General features: G+C 37.0%; 1 protein-coding gene across 1 annotated transcript in view; it reads left to right on the top strand.

Annotated features, from left to right (window-relative positions):
* Positions 1 to 25,674, top strand: part of PTPRZ1 (protein tyrosine phosphatase receptor type Z1) — a 170,622-nt gene that overhangs the window by 46,903 nt on the left and 98,045 nt on the right. The window contains exon 2 of the mRNA XM_065883374.1: positions 5,377 to 5,442. Within this exon, the coding sequence (XP_065739446.1) occupies positions 5,377 to 5,442 (66 nt within the window). The remainder of the gene's footprint in view (positions 1 to 5,376; positions 5,443 to 25,674) is intronic.

The raw sequence follows: 25,674 nt of genomic DNA on the forward strand, positions 1-25,674 counted from the left end.
CTGCCACCTCTTTCACTTCAATTAGAAATATTTGTTTGTTTGTGGGTTTATTTGTTTACTATTTTTCTTTAAAATATACTCAGTATACAAAATGTATTCAACACTTTTTCAGTCAGCTCAGCAGATTATCTCTTTCGCGCTTTTAAAAGAAATCTAGATAAGAGGAGAGAATAGGATGAAAACAAAAAGTGAAGATTGATGTGACCCTTGTATCATGGAGAGCCATAACCAAGTCCCTAGTAAATCCCTAGTGACCTACACAGATCCTATAGGAGAGCCCAGCTGGCTTCCCAATTCTTTGGTTCCGTGATTTGCCCAATGCCCTTCCTCTACCTGAGACATTTTAGACCCTCTCCCCAAGTCCTCCCTCAATCAAAGTCTATACTCAAAGGCTTTAAAGATTCATCTATAATTCTGTTCCTTCTTCTCTGCCTTTCCAGATTTCTTCCATCAACTGACTTCCTTTTCCCCTCCTCTGAAGTTCCTTAGTGATATTTTTAAAGGATGTGAAATATGCAAATATCATTTATCTTGGAAAAGTCTACTTTAAGAAATCTAGTTTTAGGATCCCAGTCTTCAAATTTATAACTGTGGCTATTTTCTACCTGAAGCTACTTTTTCTGAGGACCACTCTATTTCTTCTCTGTCATATATTTGGCCTATTAATAGCATTAAAATATGTGTGTGTGTGTGTGTGTGTGTGTGTGTGTGTGTGTGTGTGTGTGTATTTTGTCAGAGCACTGCTGCTAGATTATATGGTAGAATACAGGTGATTAATTGTTGATCAACATAAAGCAGAGACTTTCTTTAGGCATTTAGGGCAAAATCAGAGGCATTTGTATAATTCAAAATATTTATAATGATATTTTTAGTAGAAAATGAGCAACATGATTTTTTTTTTTTGGTTTAAAAGCATGAGCAAAAAAATGCTAAATTTATCTATATCATCCATGTGGTGGTTATCAGAACTTTGGTTTCCATTTGAGTGTAAAGAAAAAGGAATATGTGGCATATACATGTTTGCAAATAAGTAGGTGCTCAAGGTAATTACAGGATGGAATAGATTGAAACAGAGACATTTAAGGTTACCTAAAATAGTATAAACCAAATTTCTCTCAACTTTGGTAACCACTTCATGAAGAATAATTTTTCAGGACAAATTTTAGAGTTACCTTTTAAAAAGGTATACTGATGTATATGTTCTTATTGTGTATCATGTGTACAATTCATTCCTGAAATTTATTTCTTAGTTTTATCCCTACAAAACACTCACACCGAAGCAGACCTGGAAAATACTTTTGAACAGAGAGAAACAAAATATAAAAACTAAAGAAACTAAAACCCACAGAAACAAAAAAATTCTATATTTCATTATTCTAATTGATTTTAAAATGTGTAAGCACTTTGATAGATTCTACTTTATATAGGATTTACTGGTTCTCAAAGTATATAATGCAACAAAAAAAGTGAACCTAGATTCTTTTTTTCTTGTTCATTGGAGCTATCACATCTCATCTATCAGATCTCTAAGTAGAATTTTAAAAGTGGGGTACTCTCTCACGCCCAAGGACTATGTAATTAGCATATGAATGTGTAACGGATTATTTGAAGTAATAATTAAGGGAACAATACAAAAAGGAACTGAAAAGAGCTACCAACACCTGGGAATCTTGTATTGAAAAAAGCTTTCTTAACGTAAGTAATTAGAAACCAAGGACAAATGCTGATTGTGTAGCCATAAAGCCCTACAAGGAGAGCTAAACCTGCTGATTCTTTGCTGTCATCCTTTAGCCTGAATCAGTAAAACAAGAGCTTAGTGTTTTATCTGTTTCAACAGAATACTTGTTCAACGTAGGTTTTGTGTCGTATTTGATCTTCTGAAATCATCAAAATGCACTTATATGACAAAAATGTCTTTACATTTTAAAAATATTTATATTCAAAACATAAAAGATGACAAAAAATCTTTTCCCTGTGGTCAGTGCAAAGTTTCAGAGGAAAATTCCAACTGATGGCCAGGTCAGATTAGGTATACAGTCAATTCTCTATAATTTTTTTTTTTTTTTGATGTGGACCAGCAAAATCTGTGTTGAATTTGTTACACTATTGCTTCCGTTTTTCTTATGTTCTGGTTTTTTGGCCCCATGGCATGTGGGATCTTAGCTCCCCGACCAGAGATCGAACCCTCACCCCCTGCATTGGGAGGCGAAATCTAAACCACAGACCCCAGGGAAGTCCCAATTCTCTATAATTTACTTGTCTAAGTAATTCCTGCTGATGAAGTTCAACCCCAGTGTATTGTTTTGTTTTATTTTGTTTCTCTTGAAGAGGTTCCTACTCAGGCAGAGCACTTAAGAGAGTAACCAATAGCTCAGGATTGTTAGGAATCCTTGATATCATGGAAGACTTAGTGAGTACGAGGCAGAAGCCATGGATTATTGTTTCCGTTTTTGTCACTTTCTCCCTGTACAAACCACTTACATTTCCTTGGGAAAAATTACCTTATCTCTAAAATTATTTTTTTGTAGTCTGTTAAAGTCTGGATCAAATGACCTTTGAGGCCATAACTGTATATATTCCTTGATCATGAAAAAACACTTGTCCCCAGAATTTAACCTTAAATGACTACCATTTTATGGTACAACTCTATTTAAAAAATAAATTATGAACCTAATGATTATTTTTTAAGTAGAAAAGTAAATATATGCATGAATATTCAAAGCAGCATTATTCATGATTGCCCCAAAGAGGATACAACCCAAGTATCCTCCGTTGATGAATGGGTAAAAGAAATGTGGCATAGCCAACGTCAAAACAAAAATTACAGCGTACAAAATTAAACAGGCAAGGAAAACTTTCTTCAAGGCTATTGCAGTAGGGGAGAGAAGGCAGAATCAAGTCTGAGCTCAACTCTGATGAGGCAGAGAGGGTAAGGTTTTTTACGAGCTAGGTTAAGCCCCAGTGTAAAAGTAATGCAGGACATGAGAGGAAGTCATAGGCCATCTGCATTCGCTAATTGTCTCTATTCAAAGGAAAAATAAGCTCATATCATTATGACAGGAGGTAGTTTTTGCAATTTGGAGCAAGACACCTAGCTGGAAGTTAGGTTCCTACCCTCCCACAGAAAATGGGAGATAAGGGTGCTTATTTCCTTCAATGGTTACATTTCAGAGACAATTCCCATATTCTTGAGAAGTACAGTCCTAGTTGTAAAATTGGCATGTGGCTAATAAAAAAGATTTACATCTTAAAGGAATAGAGAAAACATTTATAAGTTTTCTAAACTGAATGCTGGAAGAAAAGGGAGGTCAAGAGCCTAGAGCTAGGAAGTAGCCTGTCTAAAGTTTAGTCAAGCTGAGGGGAACTTTAAGGCCATCTTGGTCACAGTACAATAGAGTACTATTAGACAGTAAAAAGGAATGAAGTACTGATATATCCTACAACATGGATAAACCTTGGAAATGTTAATTATGCAAAGTTAAAGAAGCCAGTCACAAAAGGCCATGTATTGTGTGATTCTGTTTTTTAGAAATATCTAGGATATCCAAATCTATAGAGATAAAGTAGCTTAGTGAAGGTAGAAATGGGGTAGGGGGTGGCAGCTAAAGGGTATGGAGTTTCTTTCTGGGATAATGAAGATGTTCTAAAATTGTTTGTAGTGATGATTGCACAGCTCTGTGAATATACTAAATGCCATTAAATTTCATGAGTGAATTGTAAGATGTGTAAATCACATTTCAGTAAAGCTGTTATAAAAACAAATTATTTGTTGAAATGTGCTCTACAGCCAGTAGAATATTTACCTATATTTATGAGTAATGAAATTTTTAAAACAATTTTTTTTTGTTTTCTCCAAGCTAGGTTTTGGTTTTGAATAATCTGTGGATTCAGAATGTGTATTTCTGGAAGCTGGCCTGCTTTTAAGTTTTTATAAAATATTTTAGTATGTATTACCGTGTTCTAATCAGATTGTATATAACATAGGAGAGAAAAATAATTTCTGAAATGTCCTTGAGATATTTGCCTCCTTGAAATTGGGAGCTGTCAATAAAGAAAGAAACACCTGTGTAGAGAGAATAAGAGGACGTAGAGTCTGTCTTCCCAGCTGATGAGAAAGATCTATCTATCTATTTATATAATATGTATATATGTATATGGTATGGTATGGTATAAATAAATCCTCACATTCAAGTGAAAGCTATATTGACAGAACCCCAGTTTATGAATAAGTAATGTTCCACACATTCATTTGTAAATGTGCTATTTGTAGCCTTTTCTTCTCTTTCTTTTTTCTTTTTTTTTTTTGGCCACGTCATGTAGCTTGCAGGATCTCAATTCCCTAGCAGGGACTGAACTCGGGCCACAGCAGTGAAAGCCAGGAATACTAACCACGAGGCTACCAGGGAACTCCTGTAGCCTTTTCTACAGAAATAGTTTTGTCAACACTGATCAGGTTCCAAACCTAGTTCACGAAGATTTATTTTGCCCACAGTGTAGCTGAAATGGAGTACTAGGGTTAACACAGGCTGGGATAAAGGAAGCAATAGCACAATGGCACAGGAAGGAGGAGGATGAATCATAACGTCCCTGTTTCTTGGGTACAGGAATGACTCCAGGCAAAATTTTGAATTGTGTGGAGTGAGACTTTGACTTCCATCCCTTTTCTTTTCTGTACCCCTTGTCCCATGTTCAAGATGTAGAGTCTCTATCTCTAGGTCATGAAGCATCCACTACTTTTATGGTACTCCAAGCTTCCCACTGTATTACCTCATCAGCCATCTCTGTTCCTCCAAGACACAAATTCACCTACACCGTCTAACACAACCTTCCTCCCAGCCAGCATACACACACACATTTAAATTTCCATTTCTTCAAGGCAGTTAATTTTGTTTTGCCTTGTAGGGAAGTAAATTTTGAAAACGTGGTAACCTCTGGATCTCCTAGAAGCATTTACAGATAAAACTTGGGTTGTAACCTTAAAAGTATCTCTAATCTATAGGATTTCAAGTATTCAACTTAGGAAATGGTAAGAAAAGTCTGAAGATAGGACAAGCTGTCCTTTCTGACCCCAGTCTCACTTTGGGATGAAACCCTCTAGGTTGCTCCTGCTTTTCACAGAATATTTTCTTTGTCTCTGTCTGAACTTTAGCAGTTTTTAACTGTGCCCTGCTAAAACTCACACTAATTACCAGAGCATGGACAGTGGAGTCTATAATGGTGGCAGTTGGAATTGGGAGGAGACTTTGGGAAGGTGACATAGAAAAGAGTAATCAAGGACCATTTATGGTATGAATGATGCTTTGGGCATCTTAGATTTTTTAAAATTTGCCCACATATTTTTCTATGCATTGATCAATTGGTTTTTCTTGGTTGTAGATTGGGCTTATGGATACTACAGACAACAGAGAAAACTTGTTGAAGAGATTGGCTGGTCCTATACAGGTAAATATATTAGAATATAATGAAATTCAATGGAAAATTCTATTGTTTTTGTATCTGTTTTTATATGTAAAAGAAAACTTTGTAGCTCCACACATCATTTTAACTTAGCTACATGGGTATGCAATTAATCACTAAAAATATATCATATGCAAAATGATTTCTAGTGATTTTCCATTAGCAAGTTGGTAGTGTAGAGTATATTGATCTCAGACAGAGCTAGATTGGAATCTCAGATCCACTCTAGCTATGTCTCCTTGGGAAAAATGCATAACCTAATTGAGGTTCAGTTTTTTCATCTGTGAAATGGAGGATTTTTCTGAGCATTAGATGAGGTAAATGGAGTTGGCACAGAGCCTCCTTGTAAATAGGAGATTCTCAATAAATGTTAGCTGCTATTTTTGTTATGATCACAGTTGTTGTTATGATCAATGTTAACAAATATTGAGGGGAATCTTGCTTTCAAAAGGGGTTTCCTTCTGAATTACTGCGCTGAGTTAATTGGAATCAGGGTCTAACGTGATTTTGTATGATTACCAGACGTGGCTTTGAGCGTCACGTGCAACTGAAGTTGGCTTAAAATAGTTACATCCAGAAATTCTGATCAGAAACCTTAGGAAAGAAGAGAAGCTCTAGGCTTGATCAGATGAGCCTGGATGGAACCTAGAGGGAACATGACATGCCTCATGACCATCTGAGATAAAGCTGAGTAGTAGAGTTGGGTACTCATTAGAAATAAGATTGGGTTGATAAGTCAGGATCAAATTAAAAGGGCTTCAACAAGAGCCTAGCCAATTTGGACTTTATTTTATAGATGAAGGGCAGAAGCATGATGAATTTTGTAGCAAGGCATGCATTTCCTTTCTTTTTTTATTCTTACTTTAAAAGAAGAACTTAAAAAAAAAAATTCAAACACAAAGAAGAACATAAAAATCATTTTTTACTCCCACCAGGTACATCCACTAGAAAATTTGGTATATTCTTTTCAGGCCAGTTTTTATTATATTATGTTTATATATTTTTTATATAGAGTTTTACATCCAATTTATTCTGGAAATTAGTTTTGAGCAGTGACAATTCCTGTTGATCCTGGTACTTAATAGTCCATTGAATAAATGTTTCATTTTTAATCATCCAGTTCAAGCTATTCACTGTTTAAAGAAATGGTGGCAAATAGATGAATAGATAGGTCTATATTTTTATCATTTTTTATTAGAGAATCCTTGATATGCCATTATTGAGTAGAAGAAAATAAATGCTTTCAAAATTCTTGATACACATGACCTAATTGCTTTCTAGAGAGCATATATATGCTTACATATAGTATAAGTAAGTGACTACCCCACTGAATAAACCAGGATTTAATGACTGTCATTTTGAAAACCTTCACCAATTTGACATGTTTAAAAAATGACATTTTGTTTTAATTTGTTCTGTTTGATTACTGTTGAAGTCAGTATTTTAATTTTCATTAGTCATTTGTATCACCTTTTCTGTGAAATAAGTTAAATTAGAACATGGAAAATAATCAAGATATCCATCAAAGCAGGAAAAATTGAACAAATTAAGGCATATCTAGCCTGTGGATTACTGTGCAGATGGCCTGTGGTTGTTCTGTGTGATATTGTATAGAAAGACTTGCTCTTAATTTACCCATTTATAATTATGACCTATATATCTAACGAATTCTGCCTTATTATTTTTAATTTTTTTAATCTTGAGAAATATATAAAAACAAAGATTCTCCATAATTCTAGGCCATTTTTAATTATTTAAAGTAATTATTCTTTTTTAAAAATTTTGTTTATGTTTTGCTCTTATGTACTTAATGTAATGAACATCCTCAAATTCTATTTACTTGAGCAATTGTTTTTCAGAAAAAATGGACTTTAACAAAAAGAGAGTTGTTGGATCAAAGTGCCTACTGTTTTTAATATTAATATATATGGTCAAATAAATATGGTCAAATTTTAGAAAATTGTGTTAATTTATCCATTTCCCCACATTTTTACTCACACTAATTTAAAAACTCTGATCAACTTGTTTGACAAAAAGTAAAATGCCATTTTTAATTTGCTTTTATCTAATTACTTAATTTCTTAAGTTACCCCAAATAACAGGGTTTAGGTTAGGATTTTGGGAGGACATATGGTAAATAAATACTACCTGAAGTAATGGTTAAGTGAATAAGAAGGGTACACCTGAGTAAGTACTATAAAAAAATGAACAATCCATTTATTTACCCTAAACAATTTCACTTTTGTTTTCAGTAAAAGTGTGTGTTACATTCTACTTGAATAAATTTGTGTCTTAGTTTCTCTGGATTTAATTCCAGGTTCTGGACCAATTTTTCTCTATTATATACATAACTCATACAACCTAAAGATTTTAAACTAAGTTATTTTGAGTAAAAGGTATCTTTTAAGTATCTTTAAATTATATTTAAGGTTTTTTTTAAGTATTTAAGGATTTAAACATAAGAGAAAAAATACTTTCCTTTAGTCTGACCTTATTAAAATAATACTAGAGCTATAAATAATATTAACAATAAAACAATCCTTAAACAAGAACAAAAATATAATATATAACTGTTGTAGAAAACTTGATACATAAATATGTTCATAGAATAAAAATCAGCTGGTTAATTTTGTTAACATCTACCTTCCTAGTTTGAGGTGGAACTAAAAGCAGGTTTACTTTAACTGATGAACTTTTAAACAGAGAACTCATATATTTACAAATGAAAAACAAGCTTTAATGCATCCTTCATTCTCCCTAAACCTAGAATCAGAAAATGGAGGACCTGCAGCCTAGGGAGAGAGAGGGTTACAGTTCTCATCACCCCAAGCAAGGGCAGGTGTATGAGGGGTAATGCCACCTGTTTCCAGCAGCCTGAGGTCCTTGAGGTTCCTGAAGGTGCCTCCTCAGGGCAGGAGAAGACAAGAAGATGGCAGTTTTACCAGTAGCTTCTTGCAAATACCACCATGCATATATTGCTATCTTAGGAGGCAGCCACAGAGCTCTTCCTTTTAATGGGCTAATTGCATGTAGACGTGGCACCTGAAGAGTGGCCAGGCTTTCATGGATGGATCTATGCACAAACAATGCACAGTTCTTTGCTTTATAATCCAGTTGCTTCATCCTGTTCATAACTTAAGGCCTATTGGCTTTAGCTCCTTTAAGAGACAGTCTGGTGATCAAAGGGATAGATTCATTAAAAAGTGTCATTTGCTATGGGAGGAGGGGTGGTAGGTCTCAAAAGGGAATGTTCCAGAGTTGAGGTGAAGCTGGAAGCTTACCAGAAGATCCTAGGAAGAGATTAGAAAGAGTTTCAGCTGAGGACATTTTATAGCTTAGCTCAAGCCGAGTGTGGATTGATTATTTTGTCTGAATTCCTAGAGCATCAAAAAGAAAACAAACTAAAGCCTTTATCTAAATAAACATATCTCTCCCAAGCAAATCACACCAAAGCCAAGCATTTTAAACGTGGATTATTCACTATGAAGTATATTATCTCTTTTTATTTTTAGTATAAATGTAGATAAAGGTTGGTAGTCTTTTCAATTTCTATGATTATTATTCCACCTGGAAAATGAAAAACGATATGTGCTGTGTAAAATTTCAGTATAAATTAATTTTAATATTCTCAAATTTAAGTAATTGATGAATGGCTGAAGTAATTGGTTTTGACCACACATAGGCCTAGTTTTGTTCACAGCAGCTCATCTTGTTGAGCTACTTGTCAGATTAGCTGCAATCTCAGAAGAAAAGACCTACCCTTGAATGTTTATATATATAGAATTCTATTCATAAAAATTACTAAGAACATCGTAACATCTGTCTGTAAGAGAGCTCACTGCTTTACCATAAGCCATTTAAAAAGATAATATGGCACATCAAACATGATTTAAATGGAATCATTTAAGCTAAGGTTGTTTAAGAAAGATTACACAATTGTAATATGTGAAGAAACAATAAAAATCCCTGCTGGCTACCAAATGGTTGGAGAAATAGAGGGTGGAACCGGAGGAGAAAGTATTACTCTTTCAGTTGTGTTATTTTAACATAGGTCATAAACAACTTTTCTATTCAGGATATATTCTATAATTATGTTGAGAAATGGCAGGGTTGGTAAATACAGTCACCAGTCCCGTTTTTAAAGTTATTACAAGAAGGTGAGCAAAGTTCGTTTGTCACTCTGCAATGAAAGAATGAATTGTAAATATGGGAATGTCAGCACTAAAATCCAGTTCTTTCCTTAGTAACTTCATTTCATGTAAGGGTTTCATAAAGGTTTCTTCTGAAGGTTTCACATAAGGTTTCTTTCTGTTAACCTTAAATTTTCTATAACAATGCCTGAACAAAGACAATTCAATGAAAAAAAAAAAAAAACTAAGTCATTTGGTCTTTTTTTTTAATATCATGAACACATAGCCCATAATGATCACTTGAGATTAAGATCTTCCTTCTGTTTGAGTTGTTAGACCTTTTCACCTTCAAGCAATGATAGGATCATCAGAAATGAATGGACTTTCACTGCTCTGTTCTTAGAAGTAGTCACTATTGAAATGTAGTCTTTATTTCCTGAAAATGAAAAAAATTATTCTGTTGGTTCTTTTTCACCATACCTTAAGACAACTTGAAATTGAAAATTTTGTATTGATATATTCTCAAGTGTTCTTAAACCCAGATACCTTTAAAGTTTTAGTTAAAGGGTTGCATTGGGTACAAGTTAGAAAGGCCACACAGGAGTCACAATTAGACACTTGACTGAATACCTTGGAAGGAGAGAGTCTCTGAACGCTGAATTGATTTCTGCTTCCTTAAATAGAGTATCCTGTCTAAACAGTATTTCCAACACATATATAGACTAGAAGATGCTACTTGTGGAAAACAAAAGAACCATAATATAAGGTTGTGTATTGTCTTGTTTGATGTTTGGCATTTATTTTTGGACCATAGTTAGGTTTAGTAATTTTTCTTCTCTAACCTAGGAGATAGTAGGCCAAAGGTAACTCAGAAAGAAAATTTGAAGCTACCTTGAATAATGACTGATTTCTGGCTCCTAACGGGCCCAGCCGCTCTGCGGCATGTGGGATCCTCCCGGACCAGGACACGAACCCGTGTCCCCTGCATCGGCAGGCGGACTCCCAACCACCGTGCCACCAGGGAAGCCCCAGCCCTCTCTTTACATCTAGAATCTGAAAACATTTTTAACATATTATGTTTTCCTCTGAATCATCACTCCTTATCTAAAGCAGACTGTTCATTTCTCATTTCCAACTTAAGAGTGAAAAGGCAAGTTCTAGAACTCCATGTATAGAATTACCTCATTTTTGTAAAATATTATATGTTTATATGGGCATAGAAGAGAGGCCTGGAAAGATACACACAACCCTGTTGGCAGTGGTTACCCTTGAAGAACGGGACTAGGGAGGGCCATAGGAGGCAGGAGACTATCACATCTTATTGTATGTGATTCGTATTTCGCTAATTGTTTAAACACGTATATTGAAACAAAAGGTTTTCAACTTGCTTCTCTTAGTTTTAGCTAAGAAGGGCAAGGTAGTTGGATAAGGACCACAGCTTTGCATTTTCACCTGTAGGGTCCCTGCTAAGCTGCAGAGAGGATGCCACAGACATCTAATCAGAGCGCGAGGACATGTAGAGTCAGGCTGTCTGGTCATCACTAACGTTCAGACTGACCAGGCTGTTTAACTGCTCTGTATTTCAGTTTTCTTTCAGTAAATAGTTTTTAACAATGCCCTACCTGATTGTGCATGAATCAAATCAGTGTTTCACATTGTCGTAGGAAATCTCTTTGAGCAGTTACGCTACAAATCCAAGTGATTATTATGGCAGTGTCTTAACTTGAGCCCAAACAGATTAAACAAGTCAGGGTGTATCTGATAATCTCACAAGAGGATTAGAGGGGGTTGTTTAAATGCACATTATAGACAGGTATTTCCTATCATTGTACATTTTTAAAAGTTTAGCTAAGATGTATGACTGAGCAAACTTTCCCTATGCTAAATGTGATGAGTAGAGCATGCCTCATTGTAAAGGCTGAATAGGTTCAATTAAAAAATCTAAAACTTAGAAGTTATTTCTCTGCAACTATCACTTTAGTATAGAACTGAAAAAATAAAGGTGTGGCTACAGATTAACATTACAATTAAATAATCATTGCTGAATGTATCTAAGAGTAAAACAGTAAGTCAGTAGTTTTCCCCCCCCGTGAGTAGAGTTGAAATTGCACACATTCCCTAGCTCAGCCTCATAACCACCCCTGCTGACTATACTTGGTAGTCTTGAATGGATTGGACAAGTCCCTTAGCAGCTCAAGATGAGAACATCTGGCTGTTTCTCCTTCAGTCTGTGCTCAAATGTCTGGGCTTAGTGGCTGGATGTACTGTTCTCCCTCCCTTTTCTGGACCTCCTTTATCTCACTTTCTGTGTTTACTCTGAAGTGCCCTGGTTCATAAAATTCATCTTTCAGCAAAAACAAACAAACAAAATACACCGAGAGAGAGAATATTACATGATTAATTAAAAAAAAAATCTAAGATCAGACCACAGTTTATGTAATCACACAAAATTCATTTAAATATTTTCAACATTTAGGCAAAATGCCATTGCAATTATTTTAAGTTGACCTATGTCACCTTCTTATTTTATGAATCAGTAAAGGCTGAGTGCAAGGCTTACTTACCTAGTTTCCTGTTTTCTGTGTGGTAACTCTGACTCTTTAAACCGAGGACTTTCAAAGAGCAAAAAGATGAAGAATATGTAAATGACTCATTTCTTCTATTCAGAAGGATTTCTTATTAACTGAAGCAGAGAATTATTGATACAAAAATTATTTTGAAATATATTCAGACATGTTTAGGACTGATTTTCTTCCCCTTTATCCATTGAATGTATGTATGTATCTATATGGCTATCTCTCTATCCTGCTACCTATGAATACAGGGTCTCTGTTTAACCATGTAGTATGTTTTGTTCAGGTAAGAGATGCTTTGGGCCAGAGCTAGGACTTTTCTTGGCTGGAATGCAGAGGATCTTAGAGGCTCTTTGTGGCTTCTGGCAAACCTGCCTCCAAACTGTTATAGACTGTGCAGGGACCATCTTAACTATCACAGAATATTCTGGGACACTTAACAGCTGCCCAGATTCATTCCTCAAACTGTATATGCCTAGGGTTCTATGGGGAGGGAAGCGAACTTGAACTCTATTTAGAGATAAATTCAGAGTAGTATCTAATAACCTAGGGAGGTGGGCTTGAAGGAAGCCAGGACTGAGAGAGGCAGTTGGGAACCCCTGAGAAATAATTATCGTGACTGAGGAAGAAACCTGGCAACAGAGGTTGAGTGCAGAGTGGAGCCTGGCATCAGTGGGACCAGCTTCCGGATTCCCCGTGATGCTCCCAGCTGTTTGCGGGGCTACTCCCCACCCAGAGGCCCCCCTCACTTTTAAATGCCTGTATGCACTGTCCTGGAAACAAAGAGCTCAAGCAACTCCACTGTGGGCTCCTTCTCAAAGAGCCCGAAATGAGAAGACCACCCTGGGGGTTCCCAGGCAGACTCACAGGCAAGCCAGCCGAAGTGCAGGCATCCAGTCCCATCCAGCAGCTGCGCATAGCCAGGGAGGTGATTGACGGTCTCTAGGAAGGAGCAGCAACCTTGAACTTAAAATCAGATTCTTGTCTACCTCGGCTAAACTTTAGTCCCTTAGAAGATGCTATCCAGCTCTAATTTAACAGATTAATTTTTTCCTTTTTTGCGGTACGCGGGCCTCTCACTGTTGTGGCCTCTCCCGTTGCGGTCGGAGCACAGGCTCCGGACGCGCAGGCTCAGCGGCCATGGCTCACGGGCCCAGCCGCCCTGCGGCATGTGGGATCTTCCCAGACCAGGGCACGAACCCGTATCCCCTGCATCGGCAGGCGGACTCTCAACCACTGCGCCACCAGGGAAGCCCTAACAGATTAATTTTTGATGACAATTTTTTTTGAGAAAGAGGAGACCGTACCCAGGCTGAGGAGACTGAGTGTGATAAGACTGTAGATGTCTTTCTGATCATTTCTCTGCTCCTTTCATTTCTCCCAGTGACCAAGTCAATGAGCCATTATCTTGATGAATATCAAGAGTAACAATCTGGTATATGTTTTCCCCCAAAATGAAAATCAGTTATTTCTCATTATAAAAACAACACACGTTCACTTAAGAAACATCGTATTATATATGATTTATATGTAAGTACAGATTTATTTATGTATAAATATATAAATGTATTTATGTTTATGAATATAAGTATGTATAAGTACAATATAAATATATTTATAAATATTTACCTATAAATATATGTAAATATCTTAAATATATATATAATTTAAATAAATTTATATAGAAATGTATATGATAGCTGGAATTTATAGAAAATAGCTATAAATCTTAAACAACTGGAAAACAGGAAAAACTGTATTTTATAGCCCTTTGCCACCTGGAAATTGAAACAATAGCAGAGCCACCCAGAATCAGCATCAAAGCACATTCAAAAGTTGTCACATGCTGAACTGGATTATCTCTAAGCTACTAACGGCTAATCTAGCTTTTTTACATGTGTGTTTCCTTTCATATTTCATGAGTATCTCTAGGAAGTAAGAGCTGCTTGCAGCATTTTTTTCATAAATAACATATAGTTTTCTTTTCTAAAACCCCCAAAGCTGTACCCATGCCTATAGCACCCCATATATCCTTGAGGAGATTCTGAGGTTCAGTTAATCTGTGTTAGAATGTGAAGGAGTTGAGTTATCACTTCTTGACTTGCCTTCTACCTGGATGCTATTATATACTCCTCGACAAAGCGAAATTTAAAGTTTTGAGATCATTAGTTTAATGAACCAATACGTACTGGATGTATAACATGAGCCAGACACTTTCCCGGGTTCCGGGGATGCAGAAGCAATCACATGCCAACGACAGATTACAAAGTGTGACAAATGCCCCAGTAGTAGACTGTGGTGACACAGGTCTGTGGCCCCTACAGAGCTTAAGGGGTTCAGGGGAGGCTCCCGAGAGTGAGAGAAAGGGACTTTAAATTGAGATAAAGCATAAGTAGGAGCTAACTAAGCCAACATGGGTGAAAGATTGTTCCAGGCAAAGAGAGCGGCCGTGCTAAGCTGTGGGTGAGAGAGAAATCAAGATCGCTATGCCCCAGCCTCTCTAGTACTCTTCCTCTCTGGACAGAAAACTAGGAATGTGATGAGAACATTCTTAGGGCCCCATGAATTAACTCTGGTTTAACTGCTATCCTATCCCAAATTCTAGATAATAAAATTTATAGCATACTTTAATTGGCAATAACTTAAATTTTTAGTTTAAGGGATGTTAAGCATGATTTTTCATCACTGCTTTAGTTAGTAAACTAAGGGAACTGGAACTAGTTAAAGAGACCAAAAGAGGGGGATGTTAGGAAGGCAGGGGGAGGGAGAGGGTTTTACAGAATCCAAATGAGAGAGGGTTTCAAGGAGATGGGACTAACCATGTCACATGACTTCACAGGGAGTGCTAGCTGAGATAAAGATTATGAACCTCATGGTAGTCTAAGGAAGCAGGTTTTAGTGGGGTTTCCTTTGCTATTTTGTCTGATAAGTAACAGGGTCTGGGGTCAGACTGTCTAACTGCTTAGCTTCAGAGTGGGCTCCATAGGCTCTGCCTCTTTTATTTCCTCATCTGTCAAAAGAGCTAATAATGGGCTTCCCTGGTGGCGCAGTGGTTGAGAGTCCGCCTGCCGATGCAGGGGACACGGGTTCGTGCCCCGGTCCAGGAAGATCCCACATGCTGCGGAGCGGCTGGGCCCGTGAGCCATGGCCGCTGAGCCTGCACATCCGGAGCCTGTGCTCTGCAATAGAAGAGGCCACAACAGTGAGAGGCCCGCGTACGGAAAAAAAAAAAAAAAAAAAAAAAAAGAGCTAATAATGGTACCTACCTCAAAGGGCACAGCAATGATTAAATGAGTCAGTATATTCATAGCACTTAGAACAGTGCCCAGTACATATAAAGTGCTCAATAAACGTATTAAAGTCAGATCCATTTTCTGTAATACTCAGGACTTGTTTTGTACCAGGTTAATATCCATCACACTGTTCTCTTTCTAAAGTACAGATGTGATTATATTATTCTCCTGTTTGAATCCCTTCAGTTGATCCCCATCACTTACAAAATGAAAAATGGACTCCTTAGTGTGCCATAGAGTGACTTTCGTGATCCGTTTCAGCCCACCTATCCTGTTCTGCCCCCCATACTTATCTTCCCCCTGCCTTCTGCTGTGCCAGCATTTTCAAAAGCAGGTCTCTCTGATTCTAATCATTCTTCACTGTTTTGCCAGAATTCCAAACCTCTGCGCCTCCTTTAAGAAGTGAGGCCTTCCTGATTCCTGCTGCCCCCAGGCCAGCGCAGATCTCTCACATTCCTCCCGTGTCCCTGTGCCCTCCTCTTTGTTGCACATAATACAAGGACGTGGCAGGTCCCGTGTTTTATTCATCTTTCCTTTTGCATAGTGTGGACGTGGTATGTACCCTGCAAATACTTACGCCATGAATGAATAAAGCTGAGACATGATAGTGTTTTCATTTTACAAATGGAGAAAGGCAGATGAAGTCACTTGCCCAGAGTCACAAGCTGAGCAGCAGACTGGAAACTTGAACCTGGGTCTTGACTCCCAGGGCTCTTCCTGAGACTCCTTATGGCCACATCTAAGTCATTTGTTTCAGTGATGTGGGTTACAACACAAAGCTGTTAGATTTTTTAATTATCGTGTAGATATAAAAAATGCTGGTTCCCAAGCCATCGTGTTTGGTATGGTCTTTTTGCTTTATGCATGTGTCTTTTTATTAAAAAGTGGAATTGTGGGTGCCTTTTATTTTCATCTCTGCTTGTCCATATCTTCAGATACATATTTGTTTTATAACCAAACGGGGCTTAAACGTCTATTTAATATAATATAAATGTATTTAAATTAATTTTTATTCTATGTGTGATTAACAAGTTGTTTTGCGTCACAGAAAGTCTTCTGCTTCTGCGTATTTCCTCACTTCATATAATGATCTAATGGTTTATGTATCTGAGGGCCTTGTATCTGGGTCTCTTCCTATTTGGCTGTAGCAGGTGAACTTCTTTACTGATCAATAAAGTTGAAAATACTATAGTAATCATCTATATCCTTAAAGAGTAGCTAATAAATTGTAATTAGTGTGGAAATGGATACTGTTCTCTTAGAAAGATGGCCATATCATACACTTGCATTTCACCCAGACTCGATCTAGCCAGGATTCCACTGAACGCACTTAAAGTCTCACACAACTTGATTTTCTTCTCTCTTGCAGTGCAGTATATTCACTCTGCATTCGTTTCACAATCGAGATCGTTATCCTAGCTCAGTGAGAGTCAATTTCCCATAGTTGATTGTCTGAATCACTGCCAGCTCAGTCACATTTTCTACATCATTCACCAGGAAGTATAGTTTTTTTAAAAAGTCAGAACAATTATGCAGGTAACGTGTAGCCTTGATATGCTCTCAGAACGTGCTTCAGAGCAGTCACCCTCCTGGAGCTCACATTCTTTTGCACATTGATCGACAGTGTTGTTGCTGACCTATAGATCAAAGGATCCCCCATTCCAATTCCCCATTTTCCAAGTGAGCCTCTATTGATATGAAAGAGTTCATTCTCTTTTGGAAGGAGAACAGTTCATCTTCAGAGTGCAGCGTCTATTGTTTCCTTTTAGCAGAATAATTACATCTTTAATTTCTGTGGAGATAGTGAGGAAAGCCAGTTCGGGATGCGTTTATGTGTCTTCAGAGTAGATTTGGGGAGAAGATTCTGTGACTTGTAACTATGATCCTTTACCCCCCAAAGTACTTGTTTGGGTAAATTATAATAACTGTTCTCTGCCTTTCATTTATGGTGATTGAGATTTGCTTTTTTATGCTTCTTCAGCACAAGGAAGAAGGTTTGATTTAAAGTCCAAGTCTTATGGACATGTTTTTAATCCCATCAACATTTTTAAAAGTAAATTGAGTAGAAAATTAAGTTCGGGCTTATGATGCAAATTCCTCTAATGTGTCTGACCTTTGTTTAATCACTTATGAGTTATCACTGCAAGATGTTTATATAGATTAGATACCACAGAGATCTAAGGAACTATATTTATCTGATGCTAATTAATATTAGTAACATTAAATAGTCTCGTCACCTTCCAATTTCCTAATGTTAAGCAATTCAACAGCAAGCAGCTATTAGTCAGATAACTATTCAACTTTGTCAATTATATATAATACTTGTGTGTGTGTATACATGTATATATATGTATACACACACACACAAGTTTTTCACCATATTTGGACTATGTTAGAATAGATTACAAGACATTGAAATTCACACATCTTGGGAGGGTTGTATGTTATCACTGAAAAATAATTTATTATATGTTTAATAATGTTAAGGTTCATGCTAAATTATCACAGTTGATTAGTGTATTTTTGCTCACAGTATGTGATGATCCATCAACTAAAAATAACTTTCGTGACTGTATGAAATTCCTTCGCATTTAAATAACATTAAAAAATAATAAAATACTGGATTAGTATGCAATTCCATTTTCTTAATTGGATTGTTCCTAAGCATTTTGCTCCTTATTTGAAAATCAATTTGCCCAAGGAGCAATTATAATGATAAAGCTTAACAAGAGCATTAGAGAGCTTATGATCTAAATCAGTGTTTCCTAAACTTTAGCGTGCATCAGAATTATCTAAATGTTACTAAATAAATCTTACTAAAGTAGGATTGCTGGGTCCGACTTCCAGAATTTCTGGTTCAGTAAATCTGAGGTGGAGGCCGTAAATTTAATACCTAACACTTTTCAGGTGATTCTGCTGCTGTTGGTCTGGGGAACCTCATCTTGCAGTGTCCAGAATCTAGATCAGTCTCTACTTACATTGCCTCAATTTGGGCAATGAATGAATGATAGAGTAAAAAAGAGAAAGCATATGTGTGAATACATTTACCCACATGGAAGTGCTTTAGTTCTCTGGATGTAGTATATTGACATGAAAAAATATTATTATTGCTTCTATTTAACATATAATAACATTGTATATGTTATCTTCAAAACCTGCTATCTGCATCAGTAAAGAGAGAAGGTAAACTTTTGAACAGTTGTTAACACAACTTCCATTAATTTGTTGATTTAGGTAGGGCATCATTACCTACCTCAGGAAGTTCTTGGCCTGGGTGAGTCCAGTGGGAATACCTCACTAGTGAGTCTGGCTGCAAGCTATCTTTACCTTGAATTACTCTAGACACATTTATCTCTAGCAATTGCCAAGGAAAGTTCTTTTTCATAACCTTTCAAGAATCGTTTTTTATTGACCTGGTTCCAAAAGAGCCTGGGTTCTAATGCTATCCAAATGGTATTATTAGTTCCTTGATTCTTTTTTCTTTTCTTTTTAGTTTCCAAATTCCAGTCTTGCAGTTCTCCTAAACTATTACTGTTAATAACAATTTCCTCCTAAATTTTTTGGCTGTTGGTAATGTAATTTAGTGCTGCCTTCACAAGTTGAAAAATAAGTTGAAATTTTTCCGGATTTTCTTTTTTTAAGTAAACATTGTTATTCATTCCTTTCTTTAGTAGCTGTTTTGAGTTAAGTAACTCATGTATTTGTCACTTTTCAAGTCACTAATGTCAACTCCACAGGATAAATTATTTTACTACAACACATGCAAATCATATTTTCCATCACTGGGCTGCATTTTGCTTGGAGTTTAGTCTCTCACCCTGGGGGGTATTTTTGAAAGTTTTAATAGCTGTATGTAGAAATTGAGAAAAAAGATCTGTCAGATCTCATTATTCTAGTAGAAAACTTACTTGAAAATCTTACAGTGGATGATAGAGCCTGAACTTGTTGGATAATCACTTCATTCACTTATTCATTCATTCAACACCTTTTAATTGAGCACTTTGTATCTGGCAGCAGAAAACAAACATCTGTAGGTAAAGGAAATGACTCCTACTGACCTGTTAAGTTATGCTGCATAAGTATAGTCATGAACACTGAGTACAGTCATTTTAGTTTATCATCCTCTGGAGACTTTCCAAAATTATAGGGATTACATTTATTCAAGTAAATAAATAACTACAAAATTTGTAAGGCCAAGACATTGTCTTATTTTAAGTAGATATTAATTTTTGATAAATTTTTTAAATTGAAAGTTGGGGAAAAAATTTTTTTTAATTTCCTTTTGACTCAGTTTTGCCCTTTGGCTTGGGAGGGTTCACAGTATACCTCCAGGTGTGGTATTGAGAAGTCCCAATTAAGCCCTGCCTAGTAATGACATGGTCAGTGTTGGGAACTCCAGAAAAACTACTGAACACTACCTAGTTCTTACTGATATCTGCAGCCAACCATATCTACTCCTCCTTTGCATTCTGGGCCTCCATTCATCCATACCTTGGTGGCAGGCATAACATCTCAATCCATGTCCATTCCAGGGAGAAGAAATTCTCTCTCCCTTGTTAGCCATGGAAGATCCCTCCATGTCCAAGAAGACACCTTCTTCTCCAGAACCCTGAGAATGATAGACTTAGTGACAGGGTCATTTTCTCAAAAGTTTGGAAGAAGCAGCTTGTCATTTTGGTCAATTTCTTATCATTAAGCCTAGTCAGGTACCTTCAGAGCAGAATTCAGTAGGGACCATGCCCTGATTATGACATCTCCTTCACTCATTAAAAGTTCTGCATCCCACCCACCTTGCATGTACTATTAGATGTTGATCAGGAATCTAGGTCATTAGTGACAGAGAAGCCTGAGGAACACTCGGACTCCAGTCTGATTATGAGTGGGCAGTGCTTGTTGAAGGTCCTGAATTTGAAATAAGACTTTTCATCCTAGTCACAGAAATGGGGAAAGGACCTAGTGTTTACCTACAAATACCTAAGGAACTATTCAACAGTATAGAGCCACTGTTCAGCAATGTGAGGATCTTTGCAATCCCTAGCCCCCATATTCCTGTATTTAGTGATGGCCCCTGTCAAAGTCATTCTAATGGAACTTCTGGACTCTAAGGCCTATACCCCAAAGGACATGATGAGAGAGAATATGAGTCTGACAGGGAATTCAAAGCCTCCCTCCTGGGAGCCTGTGGAATGTAGGAGCTGTTTCTGTTCTACACTGATCCTAAAATCAGTTGCCATGGCTCGTAATCATTTCTTGGAAAAGAGACTGAACATAACAAGGTACAGAAAAGTTCCAGAGTCTCCTTTAGAAATGGTGCCGTCCCCAAGATTTAAGGGTATTCTCTTAGTAGAGTTGGGATATAGTAAAATGGTTACACACTGAAAGACCACCTTAACCCAGCAGAGTAAAACGGGGATTAACCCTGAGTGGTAGTCTGTAGGACTCAGGTTCTTCAAGACAAGAGTCCCCAAGTCCTAGTAGATAACTCAGCATTTCCCATATAGAAGTAGTAGGACCTCTGAGAAATGGGAGAATCAGGTTTATCTTTACAAGCCAAATCAACTCTGGGGGATAAGGGGCCACTGAAAGGCTAAAGGGGCCTAGTGGGACACATGGCATTATTCTTGAAGGGTTTCCAAACCTTCAGCCTGCAGTCTCAACCCTCAACATCAGCACAGCCAGGCCTATATTGCATACCTCACTTACCACTTACCAGCCCTCTGGATACATGTACTGGCTTGGCCTTCTACTCCTTTAAGAGTCTGTTGCCAGCCTGCCAAGGAAACATGATTCCCTTACTTTGATTGTGAAGAGCCTAGTCTAACCTGCTTAAACCTCAGTCCGTTTTTTAGATGTTCATCATTGCTAACCCTAGTCTCCTTGTACGTCTGCCTTAATCCCTAAAATCTGACACACAGGTCAGTTTCTTGCCTCTTACCTGCCTGTGTCTTGCTAACTTTGTTATTTACTGATTCTTACCCCACCCCTCATTAGCTGATGGAATTTAGTGTAAAAGGATCCTTTTATTTTTGCCCTGCAAATGTGATAGCCTGGTTGCCTTGGTTAAGTCATTCTTAAAGGGTGTTGGATTTTATAAGAGCACAAATGATTCATATTTTTCTATACAATTTTTCTTGTAAAAAGAAGAGATAAAATTTAAGTAAAATTATTTTTCAAGAATGGCGATGTCTCTACTTTTAAACATACTTAGAGTTACTTAACAGAATTGCCTTGCCAAGGGCATAATTTCATCTCATTAAAAATCTTGTATTACTTTCAGATCTCAACAGAATGATGTCACAGCACTCATTAAATATTACTTAACACAACTGCTTATATATCATATAATATATATGATATGATGTATGGCATATTCTTATATATTATATTGGGATTAACACCCTAATGTTTCTAAAATGACTTATGACTGCACTGCACTAACAAAACTGATAACGTGAAGTTTTCATTCCAGTAACGTTACTGAAGAATACCAGATTATAATTATATTTTATCCATGGTTAGTCAACTATATTTATTCTCTTTGATTTCGTAATTTCTTATTTTTATATAACAAAGCTGTTAAAATAGAAGCAGGATCATTTAAAAAGTAAACCAGTTATGGTTAACCGATGAAAGCAACTTTTGTATATGTATAACTGATTCACTTTGCTGTACAGCAGAAACTAACACAACATTCTAAAGCAACTATACTCCAATAAAAACATTTTTAATGTATGTCTCATTCTCAAATAAATAAATAAAATTTCAAACTTGTGATTTTTCTCCATTCCCTAAGAGACTGTGGAGCAGGTGTGCTTTGACTCAAAGTGGGTCCCTGAAACTGCTCCTTAGGCATCATTTCTCCCACGCAGCCCTGGTTCTCAGCCATCGCTCACGTAACTCCAACCACTACCCTGAGCGCCATCTTTTTTTTTTCTCAACAGGACCTGCCTTTCAGGTAGCGCCCCATTCTTAGGAATTTTCCAGTCATTTGCTCTTCTATTTCTCAACCTTTCATCTGAAGTCTAACGTGTAGCTGTCTGTCCTTGACAACTGCATCTCTAAGTACTTGTTCTCAAATATTGTTTTCCTGATCTGATGAACTGCACTCTGAGACAGTTAATAGGAATAAATGAGTTCACGGGGGCCCTCTCAGGGACCATGTTTACCTATCACACTGCCTTTATAGGTTGTATCCTCAAAAGAATAATTTCATGAGAACTGCAGGCACTGTGTCAGTTTGTAAGGGAGATAATTTTGGTCAGCAAGCCTTTTTATGTCCTTCAGATCATAGCAGATAAAAGAATAGTTTCATTTTCATTAGAAAAGAACATTTTGCTTGTTATTTCATGCTTTAACAGCTTTCTAGAAGCCATAAATCAAAGAAGTTATGACTGCATTATAGTTTCTCTAAAATTTGTCACTCTGTTTTAATAGGATGAGATTTCTGTAGTGAGATTAAAAACATAGGTGTACAAATATGTTAATTGAAGCTTTAGTTGTAATAAAGAAAATTGGAATTAACCTTATTGTCCAGGAATAGGAGAGTAATGGCTATACGTGTGTGTGTGTGCATGCAAGTGTGTGTGTGCATGCATGTATGTGTGTGGGTAAATAATATATTTACCCACATATACCCGTGGAATATAAAATATATTCCATGCCATGGAATATCATCCAGCCACTTTTTAAAACGTGGCAGAATTAGATACACTGATATTGAATGACCTCCAAGACATTATTGTTTAGAGACAATTGCAGAAAGAAAGTCATATCAACATGTGTAACATGATTCTCATTTATGTAGAAAGATAAGAAGAAAAATGATTCCAGATACATGCACATACGTACAAATGCAAATGCATAGACAAAGAACTGAAGCACTTCCTCTCTTCTTCCTCTTCCCTTCATTTCCCTTTCATTTCATTTCTTTCTCAATGTTTCAGTCTTAAAGCCATTAGGAGAGGCCAAGCAAAATAAATGTTTGTGCCAGTGGAATGGTCAACTAAAGGCAGACTTACCAAGGCAGAGTGTCAGGTGTTAAGTGAGATGAAGAGGGCATCCACTCAGATGATGGCCTGGCACAGGGAATCAGAGACCTGTTGATACAAGGAGAGTGTCACGTATTGAATGTTGGATTCAACCAACCATAGATTGAAAATATTCAGAAAATTCCAAAAAGCAAAGCTTGGATTTGCCCAGGCGCTGGCAACTACTTACATAGCATTTACATTGTACTAACAACTGTTTACATGACATTTACATTGTATTCAGTATCATGAGTAATCCAGATATGATTTTAAATGTGTGGGAGGATGTGCATCGATTATATGCAAATATTACATCATTTTATGTAAGGGACTTAAGCATCCATCAGTTTCAGTATTCAAGGGGGTCCTGGAATCAATCCCCCATGGATACTGGGGGATAACTGTATACACCAACTAGTTAACAAGACTTAACTTTTTAAAAGAGGAATAAAAGGTGAAGAAGGTTAATATGGAGTCTTTTACTATTTTACTCTATAGTTGTATGTGTTGCGCTTTACACTGAGAATACATGCAAATTTTAATTGTTTAATAGAAAAAAAGGGAAAGATAATATCACAGAGCCCACACATATATGCCTACCAGAGCAGAAATGTGATTACACTAGTTTCTACTACTGAATTACCTCTAGTTTTAACTGAAAATTCAATTGGTAATTCTACCTAGTGGCAAGACGAGAAAAAGACACAGGCCTACTAGAGAATGGACTTGAGGACACGGGGAGGGGGAAGGGTAAGCTGGGACAGAGTGGCATGGACACATATACACTACCAAACGTAAAATAGATAGCTAGTGGGAAGCAGCCGCATAGCACAGGGAGATCAGCTCAGTGCTTTGTGACCACCTAGAGGGGTGGGATAGGGAGGGTGGGAGGGAGGGAGATGCAAGAGGGAAGAGAATTGAGGACATATGTATATGTATAACTGATTCACTTTGTTATAAAGCAGAGACTAACACACCATTGTAAAGCAATTATATTCCAATAAAGATATTTTTTTTTTTTTTTTTTTTTAACATCTTTATTGGGGTATAATTGCTTTACAATGGTGTGTTAGTTTCTGCTTTACAACAAAGTGAATCAGCTATACATATACATATGTTCCCATATGTCTTCCCTCTTGCGTCTCCCTCCCTCCCACTCTCCCCATCCCACCCTTCCAGGCTGTCACAAAGCACCGAGCTAATATCCCTGTGCCTTGCGGCTGCTTCCCCCCAGCTATCTACCTTACTACGTTTGTTAGTGTGTATATGTCCATGACTCTCTCTCGCCCTGTCAAAACTCACCCTTCCCCCTCCCCATATCCTTAAGTCCGTTCTCCAGTAGGTCTGCGTCTTTATTCCTATCTTACCCCTAGGTTCTTCATGACATTTTTTTTCCCTTAAATTCCATATATATGTGTTAGCATACGGTATTTGTCTTTTTCTTTCTGACTTACTTCACTCTGTATGACAGATTCTAGGTCTATCCATCTCATTACAAATAGCTCAATTTCATTTCTTTTTAAGGCTGAGTAATATTCCATTGTGTATATGTGCCACATCTTCTTTATCCATTCATCCGATGATGGGCGCTTAGGTTGTTTCCATGTCCTGGCTATTGTAAATAGAGCTGCAATGAACATTTTGGTACATGACTCTCTTTGAATTTTGGTTTTCTCAGGGTATATGCCAAGTAGTGGGATTGCTGGGTCATATGGTAATTCTATTTGTAGTTTTTTAAGGAACCTCCATACTGTTCTCCACAGTGGCTGAACCAATTCACATTCCCACCAGCAGTGCAAGAGTGTCCCCTTTTCTCCACACCCTCTCCAGCATTTATTGTTTCTAGATTTTTTGATGATGGCCATTCTGACTGGTGTGAGATGATATCTCATTGTAGTTTTGATTTGCATTTCTCTAATGATTAATGATGTTGAGCATTCTTTCATGTGTTTGTTGGCATTCTGTATATCTTCTTTGGAGAAATGTCTATTTAGGTCTTCTGCCCATTTTTGGATGGGGTTGTTTGTTTTTTTGTTATTGAGCTGCATGAGCTGCTTGTAAATTTTGGAGATTAATCCTTTGTCAGTTGCTTCATTTGCAAATGTTTTCTCCCATTCTGAGGGTTGTCTTTTGGTCTTGGTTATCGTTTCCTTTGCTGTGCAAAAGCTTTGAAGTTTCATTAGGTCCCATTTGT

Source organism: Phocoena phocoena, chromosome 9, assembly GCF_963924675.1.
Source record: "Phocoena phocoena chromosome 9, mPhoPho1.1, whole genome shotgun sequence".
NCBI lineage: Eukaryota > Metazoa > Chordata > Mammalia > Artiodactyla > Phocoenidae > Phocoena > Phocoena phocoena.